The sequence below is a fragment of the Cinclus cinclus genome, chromosome 1 (genome assembly GCF_963662255.1).
Source record: "Cinclus cinclus chromosome 1, bCinCin1.1, whole genome shotgun sequence".
Taxonomy (NCBI): Eukaryota; Metazoa; Chordata; class Aves; order Passeriformes; family Cinclidae; genus Cinclus; species Cinclus cinclus.
The window spans coordinates 43,633,991-43,644,378 of NC_085046.1; the positions used below are offsets into that span (position 1 = coordinate 43,633,991).

The 10,388-nt window shown below is 39.5% G+C and overlaps 1 protein-coding gene across 1 annotated transcript; it reads right to left on the reverse strand.

The window, feature by feature from the left end:
* Positions 1-8,737: 8,737 nt before the first annotated feature.
* LOC134046412 (C-C chemokine receptor type 4-like) lies at positions 8,738-9,814 on the reverse strand. Its single transcript, XM_062496870.1, has one exon. The coding sequence runs from the start codon at positions 9,812-9,814 to the stop codon at positions 8,738-8,740; it is 1,077 nt and encodes a 358-aa protein (XP_062352854.1).
* Between the last annotated feature and the right edge of the window lie 574 nt (positions 9,815-10,388).

The following is a 10,388-nucleotide window of genomic DNA, read 5'->3' on the forward strand; positions in this document are numbered from 1 at the left end:
AGTCAAGACTGGGGAGGGCATAATAATATGTTGGGTAAAGGCTGGGTTCTTTTTTGGTTTTGGTTGGTTTTGTGTTGGTTTTGCTTTCATTGTTTTTTTGTTTATTGGGGTTTGGGTTTTTTTTTGTTTGTTTGTTTGGTTTTTTTTGTTTGTTTGTTTTTTTGTTTTTGGTCTTTTTAAACTAAGCGGACTGGCATTGGAGAGGGGAAGGAAAATAATTTCCCTTCTGCTACCTCCAGCTGTAGGCTGTGGCCTTGCATTTCACTAAAATGGCAAAGGTGAATGATGCTGGGCTCTGTAGTTTTCAGATTTCCTGGCTACAAGTGGAGAAGTTTTACATGAAAGAGGGGAGGTGAGCTGTAGTGAAGGTTCAGTTCCCCAGGCTGGAAGTGCAAAGTGGGGAAAATTCATCCAAATCCTAATAAAAATCTGGCTAACTGCAAGATGGGGAATGGTCATCAGTACCAGCTCTGCTGGTACTTTCTCCTCACCTGCTCATCACCGTCTTGTCTTTCATTTTATCCAAGCAAGGTAGAAACAGTTCTGGTTCTGTCAGTCATTGATAGGCATCACCTGTTTTCAGTTCAGAAAAACAATAGGTTCGATGACGCCTGGTTTGCTTTCACTGTGGTTGCTGGTGAGCAAGTACCTTCTTTGGACACATAATCAACCTGTTGTACTTGTCCTGCAAGGTGAGTGAAAGAATATTCAGAGATTCCCAAGGTTTCTCCCTTTGTTCAGGATTTGGCACTGCTCACAAGAACTCTTTCGTCCCAGAAGCTGAGGGCTTTAAAAATACACAGAACTCAGCTCATATTTTTTGTTCCATTTGCTCTCTTTTTCTCATTTAATAGAACTTTGTTTTTTCATATAAGAATAAAGGCACTGAGTTTGACTAAGCTCCATCTAACCCAGTATCTTCTTTTGAACTTGAACATATCTGATCATCTCCCTTTGAGTTTCAGCACCTGGATGTTTAAGGTGAAGTCTTACTTTCATACAAAGTTGAGCTGGAATTTCAGTGCTTTTAAACTCTTTTCAGTACAACAGACTTGGCATTGACTAATTCAGCTGCTCACTTGCCAAGACTCAGTTTGCAAAAATAACAGCCCAAAGCTCTGAAGTTCACACTCTGCAATGCAAACTGGAGTACAGCAATTGAAATAATTTAAAAGTATAAGCTCTGTTCAACAGCCTTGGTTGGTGCTCCATAGTGTATTCTGATTTGTGAGATCGCTCATTTGTTGTCAGGCTGTAGATCTTTTGATGCAAAATTGTGATGCTGGTTTGGCTTTGAAATAATGTTTCTGTCCTTTCTTGTTAAGTTCTTTGGTTTTTTTCCTGTTACCTGTTTTAGTGTGTTCATGCAAATTGGTGAAACCCCCTGCTGATTACAAATGTCAAAACCTCAAGTAAATTAGGCAAGTTAAAAAGAGGAAGGGGTTTAGTCTTCAAACCTGAATGATTCAGGACAATCACCTGTTGACTGAGAAATGTTGGGAAGAAATTGCTCAAAACCAAAGACTTGTATTTCGAATAATGCATTATGAAGTTGCTTTCATCTTTTGTGGAAGGAGATTAAACTTTCTGGGCTATGGGTAAATGAGAGTGAGTGGTTCTTGATGTCTTAAGACAAAACAAGGAGTCTAGTGATTAATGCACTGACTTTTGTTTCTGCAATACTGTCTGATTTTTGTTTCTGTAATACTGTCTAATTGTAGTACTTGTCATCTGCAAAAATGCCTTGTTTTACAAAGGAGTTTTAATTTCTATGTGGCAAATGCAAGACTCAAATTGACCAACATCCCTTGGAAAGCTAAAGGTTGAACCTCAACAGATTTTGTTTCTTTGTTTTCAGGGAGAAGTATAGGACAAGGCTACTACAGTCTGTTTTGGGTATACTAACTCAGACTGAGAGGTACTGATGGGCATGGCTAGATTCCTTCTGCCTGGCTAAAGTCTGCAATTATCTTACATGATAAGGAAGCCAGTGCACATAGTGGAGAGCATTTAGTAGGGTGGTGTTAATAAAACATGAGTGTTTTTCCTGAATGTGACCATTATCTGCACAAATACAACTGGTGTCAATTACATTCTGCCCCTATGCACCACAGGGGACTCTATCTGCGTGGGACTCTGTGCATTTGCAGTCACAAAGGAGAAACACACTTTCATTCAAATGCCATGTCTGGCTGCTGAGTGTGTGAGAGGTCTCCCCTACCAAGTCCTCAGCTACTGCTCATGTTGGAGTACACTCACACCTCACACCATTCCCTGACCAGGCACCTGTGGCTTTTGCTGTGGAGGACCACACTGATTTTTATTTTTTTTTATATATATTTTTTTTCCTGTGTTTCATTTTGCTTTTGCAAAAGCAGTAACTTTGTGGAGTCTTGTGACCTCAGGTCTAGAAAACATGGCAGACTTTTTAGGTGCCCCTAAACTTAACATTGATACTAGCTACCTATTTGCTCCGTGTATCAGAGCTTCCACAGCTATCTCTGTACAATTAGTTGACAATTCTAGAGCTTTTTTTTTTTTACATTTCTCCAGGAAACTGGAAGTCTCTATATGCCCACTGAATTATGCTGGTATAATAATTCAAGAATTTGGCATGTGCTCTCCAGAGAATTCAGGTCACATTCAGTTGCATCATATTGACTGAGGTCTTCATTGTGAATTACCTTAGAGAAAAGATGGGCACTTTTTCTTGCCCCGTTTCTTACACTATTTGTAGTTGCTCTGCCTCTGTGCAAACCATTCCTGAACTTCGAAAAAAAGCAACATGCAAATTAAAATTCTGCAGAACCTTGTGTGTCTAGTACTAACCTTGCTTTCTCAATCTCTGATGCAAATTGTAAATAGCTATTTAAGTTACTTAAGAATTGACCTTTCATAAATGCTGATATGATGTTTGATTTGTCCAGTAGTCTTCAGCACTCATTATTTCACTGAAATTTTGCTTATAATGCTAGCTTATTTCCTAAATTCTGGTACATTCCTATGGATATGTGTCATAAGCTACTTGTTGAGCAATGCAGTAGATTTATTCAATTTAAACTCTTTAAGTGTGTTAAATAAAACAAGTCCTTGAATTTTTTCTACAATTTTTGGTTACATGAGGATTTCTGAAATTATTTCTCCCAAGAGAATAAAATTATAATAAGAATTCAAAACAGAATTAATAAAATACTTTATTGTAGTAATGTTGACAAATAGGCTTGGCTTACTCTAAAATAGTTTTAATGTGAAGATGAAATGAAAATGCAGAGGAAATTTTAGGCTAAAAGGTGTTTACCATTAGCCAATGCACCTGCTGTCAAAAATTTGCCCTTTCCAAATTTTTGTGGAATCATATAAGTTTTTGGGTTGGAAGGGACCTTTAAAGGTTATGCAGTCAAACTCCCCTGCAATGAGCAGGGACATTTTCATGAAACTGCCTTGTCAAAAGCAAAACACTCTGTAATGTCGTGCGAAGACAGGGTTCTCACTGCGTGACCTCTGCTTGAAGAGGATGTGATCTTAAGTGAGTGAGGAAGTGACTGGATTGACTCCATGTGGCTGTGGAGATAAGGTGGTGGTGGTGTGTGGGGTTCATACAAAAAGCCAGAGCAGCAGCAGACAGGTGCCAACCTCCCCATGGGAGATTTTGGAGATTCCCTAATATTTCTGAGGAAAGGAAGCAAGTAGTGACCTGCATTTTGCGAAGTTGGGCTGGTAAAGCAGAACTGAGGAGAAAACAGCCAGAATCTTTCATTTTGTAAACCCCTCAGCCCCTTCTCTGTAGGACTGAGGAGTTTTGTGTAACACCTCATACTATGGGTTTCGCTGTTGAAGAAAAGTGTCAACAGGATTCTTGATAGCGAGGGCAGATGTGTCCTCTGCAGCTTCTCAGTGCTGTTTGTGTGCAGGGCCTGCAGAACATGTAATTGTTTCCTGCAGTCAACCAGACATAATTTCTTTACATTCCCAATGCTTGTGAATTAGCAAAAAGGGCATATGCAACAGCAAAATCTATCCTTTCTTCTGTGCACTTTTTGCAGCTTTCCCATATACTTTGATAGCAGAAAAGGCAAGCCACTCAGCCTGCAGTCATGGTCTTGCCTGTGTTCAAATTTCAGTTTACCAGTTATAAGCAAGTACAGAGATGTGTTGTGGTCTTTCCTCACTTTGATTAAGATTCTTTTGAGCCAGTACTAAGAGCCAGTACTGCTCTCTCTGTGAGTAATGGTGACATGTTAAATGCTAGGGAGGGAGCCTCTCTTCCATTGTCCTGCCCAAACCACAATACTTCTGTGGAGGTTCTTTAAGGAGTGCAAAGTTCCTGTGCAAAAGAGACAAATATGCTTATCATTCAGGGATGTCCACCCATTGTTCCGATCACTGTCCCAGATACAAAAGGCTCTTCCTGAACTTGGCTGTTTGGACCTTCTTGGAAAATTCTGATTGAATGCTACTCTAATCTCTCAGAAGAGTGCATTTAGTAATGTCAATCTTCATTCAATCTCTGTTGTTTTACATGTTGCTAGCATCACCAAGAGTACTTTTATGAGTGCTTCCTATCTATGGAAAAAGATCTGATTCTTGCAGATGAGTTTCTGGATTACTTGCCATTGTTGTTAAATGCAAGCAAGCAAACATCTTGGAATTTTAAAAAAATTCTTAGTGCCTTAATAGTTTTATTTTGCAACACTTGAATTCACAAAGAGCTTGCATTATGCACTTACAGAGCTACTTATACTGGATGTGTTCTGTTACTTGTTTTGAAACAAGAAATTAAAACCCAGAGAAACTTCAACCCTTCAAAGATGACTTGGAAAAAAAAAAAATTAAAAAAGGCAAAAAACCTAAAGGAATGTGATCAGTCATGTATTTGGGCTGCATTAACACAGAGGACTTGATTTTGTTGGCCTGAAACAGATAAAGATCTTTGTTTTTGAGCTTGATTTCTATGAGAAGTGTCTTTGACTCAATGCTGTCCCATAAGATGGGAATTTTTTAGTTTTTGTGATGGATGTTGCTGCTGGATGACTGTGAAAAACAAAGTCATCCTGGGAGCTTCTAACTTGGTGTCTCCTCAGTGGTGGGGCTCACTGCTTTTGATTCTCTGTGAATGCCATTGGCACTTACGTGCATCATTGCTGTGTCACCGTAAGATGATTGTAGATACAACAACCACTCCTTCTCCTTTGAATGGTCTTATCAGTTATACAAATACTACAAATCTCACCACTGTTGTATCATTTCCAGTCTCCTTTCGTGACTGGAGTAGCAAAGTTGAACTTTCATTAGGCATTGCCTTAAGCACTATTTTAATATAGGGCACTAAATGGCCCTTGATTTCTAACTGTAAATCAAGTCAGATGGAGATGTTGACATAAGAGCAGGATGTGATGAAGTTTGTCTCTGGTTGTGTTGTTGAGAGAGAGATATTGGATAAAACTGCAAAGAATCAAGAGCTTTTGAAGGAGAATGTGTGATGTAGATCCCTGCTGGCAGTTTAGAAGCATCCTGGTAACAGAGGAGCATTATGGTGCCTGTGGAATTTTACTCCCATTTAGAACAGGTGTGCAGAGCTGGTGCTGGGACAGTGACAACCAGGTGCAGTTTAGGAAGGAGAGTTGCAGCTCCTCACTGGGTCTCAGACTGAGAGGAGCAGATTGACTGGGAGCAGGCTGTTGACCATAATGCTGCTTCTGCACAATTAAAAGGGGTAAAGCTGTCCTCCAGAATAAATGTGTAATTCAGCTTTTTGTTTAGGGAGTGACTATGGTGGCCTAAGCATGCTTTGAAAACCAATCAACTTGTTATCTTTTCATCATTTTTTTATATTTAATTTAATTAGCTGATTTCCCCCTTCATCTACCTTTCTATGACTGCCTAGCATAATTAAAGAGAGCATGCAGAGTGGCCTTCTGAAGAACCTCGATGTAAAAATGTGGCTTTAAGAATAAATCAGCTCTGCTTCACTCAAATGTCTATCAATTTTCTTTCATGGTTTGGTGGATTTGTGCACACATTCTTCATTGCTGGGAACTTTTGTTCCACTAAAATAACACCTTTGTCAAGAGACATTTTGAAAATCCCCACTTTATTTTTGTCTGTATTAATACTATTATCTCATCCTTTCTCATTAGCAGATTTCAAAGCCCTCCTTCAAAAGAGGAGTGGCATTGTCCACTGCAGTTTGATGCATGGGGGAAAGGGGTTTGTTCAGGTGACAAAGGAGGAAGCCCCCCATGTTCAATGAGCTCCAGCCCCAGGAGCTCATTCCCAAACCCATCAATTTAACATGAGCTCTTCTTTGCACCCAACACAGCAAAGTTGCTCAGAGCTTTCAACTGAGTTGTTCATCCAGCACATGCATTGAACAGCTGTGAATATTACTGGGAGAACTGGAAGAGGCTATTTGGCACAGAGGAACAAGACAACATTCACCTGGGAGCAGTTCTGGCTGCACCAGGCACCTTCTGCACCAAGGGAAATGTGCACAAAGCCGAGTTGGTGACATGAGACAAACTTGAGTTCTGTGTGGGAGGGGGAGCTCTACATTGGCTCTGTTGGTGGCATGGCTGCATGGTTGCTGGGTGCACCCCTTTAATTCCAGTGTGACCAGATTCAGCATCCTCCCTCACCACAGAGTTTGCCCAGACCTGGACCAGCCTGCAATCCATTCCCTCATACCACTCTTTGCCCTGGATGTCTCTTATATCACAGCTGTCAAGATTCTACAGCTTGTTTCTTCCTTGTTAACCATCATTTTTTTCCAGGCTAGCACAGGCAGCCTTTCCCTTAGTCTGGAAAGCAAGGACCATTCTTGCTGACTGGAGGGATCACAGGGCAGGACAAAGAAAAAAGAAGCTGCAGGGGAATCTGTCTGTCTTCCAGGTTAGTCTCTGCACCAGACAAGTACATAGCTGAGCAGTTCACAGTGCCTCTGCTATCAGCATCACTATCTGAGAATGATGTGCTATGCCACCTTGGGATATTATGATGGCTTCAGTGACATCTGTGAGAATTTAAAGCACCTCACACTTGAAATTTGTCTTCCTTTTCCTTTTCAAAAAAGACATAACCCACTCTATCAGTTTTACCCAAGTGATTTATGCAGAGGCTTCTAAGGTTTTGAGTATTAAGAATTTATAGTCTTTTTCTTGGGAATAAAGGCTATTTCTTACTTCGTCTTCCACAGCTATTACTACTATCTGCATTAATGCAGATATTTGCATGCCATCTTCTGCAAACTGCAAATGGTATTGCATTCCCAAAATTATGATATGTGTGTGAGAGATTTAAGTGTACTGCATTTTATTTTCAGTTTTGTATCATGAGAGAGATCACATGGAGATGAGCTTCCACTTATGTCTCTCATTTAGAGTGATGAGTACAATGGCACTACAATTTTTTTACATTTCTTCTTCGGTCCTTTCCTGATGAATTTTAAGGCTTTGTTTACTCTTTTCAGCCTTGGCTAAATGCTGAGCAGGCACTTAATTATTGACAGTGTAAGGAAATAATTAATCTGATTTGTAATAAGTAATCTGATTTCTTGTTGTCCAGCAAAAAAAAAAAAAACATAGTAGAAATATTTTCTAATACTTTCAACCCTTAATTTTTCTGCCACCCCATTACTGATGTTTTGCCTCTTTTAAAATAATTTTTGTGCCAAAATCTAAACACTGCTGTGTGAGTTTCCTTCCTGTTAGAGATCTCTGATTAATTAATATCCTGTGAGCGGCTACTGGGGTATCACACTGTTTGCATTTTGCTGTTATCAAATGCAAGGATTTTAGGTGGTTTCTAAGTTATGATAGACCCTTTCTACATAATCTCTGCTTTTACTTTCTTTTGTTTTGCCAGATGCATCTCCAGTGAATGAAAATTGAGTCTTAGGGTTACATACTTTTGGAAGAAAGGACATTAATTTTAAAATATATACTTTTAACCAAGATGCTTCGAATTTATTCACACGTGCTGGAAAATAAGTTTTTTAAAACACCTTTATTCAAAAATATTCAAAATATTTTCTATACTAATTAAAATACAGAATTACTATCCATAGTTACAGTGATAAAATAATTCAAAATGCCTATATATACACTTACATATAGGCATATATGTCAACCTGAGAGAAAACTCCCCTACAATGAAAAGTAATGGCTTTGCTTTGTGTCTTTGTGCACATAGAGAATATATTTTGTCCTTTTTCTTAATAACAGGGGGTATATCATCCGCCCTGAAATGATACATCTAAAAGCAGCAGGTACTGCTAATAGCTGCCTAAGAGTCACAGGTGAGCAAGTCCTACACAGATCAACTGCAGAATAAAAAAGTATGGTTATAATCATCTTTCTTGAATATGTGAATATGTTTTCCAAGTGCATGTGCTGATGACATGGTGCTGTCTCACCTCTGCCCCTCCATGCAGGCCAATGTCTTGATGCTGGAGAAAAGGAAGCCACGCAGTGCAGTGCTTTGCACAGAGCTGAGCAATGATTTGTAATCACAGCGGAGAAACCTTGCATGTCCATCTCCCATGTTCCACATTTGGTACATCTTCTGTCATAATATTCAGAAAATCTAGAGGCACAAATAAAGCTGAAGTAAGTAATTATCCAGCACTAACTTATTGTTAAATGTGTCTGCATTTGCTTAGCTTTTCAAAGTTCCTGCTTTTCAAATTTCCCGCTGTTGTCAGTTTGCTTGCTGCTGAATTCAGTGGCTGGTCTGAAATGTGTTACAGACCATCTTGGTCCCCTGTAGATTGTGTCTGGAATGAACTAGTAGATTCAGGGTGGTAAGTGATGTGAACTCCACACCACTTGCAGAAATACCCAGGTAACTGCCAGTTCTTGAAGAGCATCTTCAGGTACTTCTTAAACTTCTCCCCCATGAAGAAGTAGATGACTGGATTGAGGCAACAGTGAAAAAGACCAAGGATTTCAGTTATCTGGAAAGCATAGTCCAGGCTTCTGCTCACTTGACAGTCTTTAAAGACTCCCATAAATTCCAGCAGTTGTAAGAAAATAACGATGTTGTAGGGAGTCCAAAAAAAGAAAAACACAATCATGACAGCAAAAATCATCTTCACAGCCTTATTCTTTTTGTCATTTCTACAATGAACTAATGTTTTAATGATCATGGAGTAGCAAAATGTCATAATTATAAAAGGGATTAGGAGCCCTAAAATGTTGACTTCCAAAGTGGAAAAAAGTTTCCAGGTTGTGAAATTGCCTGGAAATATCAGCTTGCAGGTAGTATAATTATGTTCATTAAAAGACTCTCTAAATACAAGCTCAGGGACTGAGGCGGAAAGAGCTACTAGCCATACAACAAGGCTAGTAATCAAGCCATGGAAGGCAGTCCTTGCTTTCAAGGAAAACACTGCACGGACAATTGCCAGGTATCTGTCTATGCTCATTAGCATAATAAAAAATATCCCACTGAAAAACCCAACCAGGTAGATCCACGAAATGATTTTACACCAAGGAGTTCCAAAAACCCATTGGTCTACTGAGAAATAAGACCAGAATGGCAAGGATAAAACAAAGAGCAAATCTGAAATGGCGAGGTTTAGCAGGTACACATCAGTCATGCTCTTCAGCCTCTTGTATTTTAAGAGAACCACGATGACCAGAATATTTCCAACGAGCCCGACCAGGAATACCAGGGAATACAGAACAGGTAGGAAGGAGGCTGCAAACCTCCTGACGCCTTCTTTACTGCATAGTTTTGGAGCATCATAATAAGTATCATAATAGTCATAAAAGGTTGAGAATTCAACTTCAAGGGACTCTGTACTTGAAGAACTCATGTTTTTTCCCCCAGTTCTGAGAAGGGAAGAATATAAAAATGTCAGTGACTTTCAGTGCGTCAACACCCTGTGGTTACTCCACAAACCTGAATCACAAGTGACTGACTCACAACTCGGCACACGATTCACTGCAGGTTCTCAGATATTATGTAAGCATTATGGGATGGATGCATGTGCACACTTGAACAAAGTACTGTCCTTAGCATGCATGTGCTTAATCCGTGCAGCTCTGTGCAACTTGCATGTCAAGTACAAAGGAATGTTCAAATGGATGACAGGAAAGCATGGGAATGAAAGATGTGGGCCACAGGTGTCAAATCAGAGAGGGTTAAGTTCCATGTAGAACAAACTAAAAAGCAAACTCATTGTTCATAGCAGTTCAGAATTTCACTCACCTACCTTTCCCATCAGGCATATGTCACCCACCATATGAATACAATGACAAACATACATCAGACTTTCCTTATGAAATTACGTTTACTGAAAGCTGTCATGAGCTTTCAATAAGTGCTTATTTTCAAAAGTGCTTATTTTCAGTGGCTAAATGAATAACAGGAATTTGTCATCTTCATAT

Excerpts from the sequence above, each read along its gene's own strand:
- LOC134046412 (XM_062496870.1), bottom strand. The coding sequence starts at position 9,814 with ATGAGTTCTTCAAGTACAGAGTCCCTTGAAGTTGAATTCTCAACCTTT.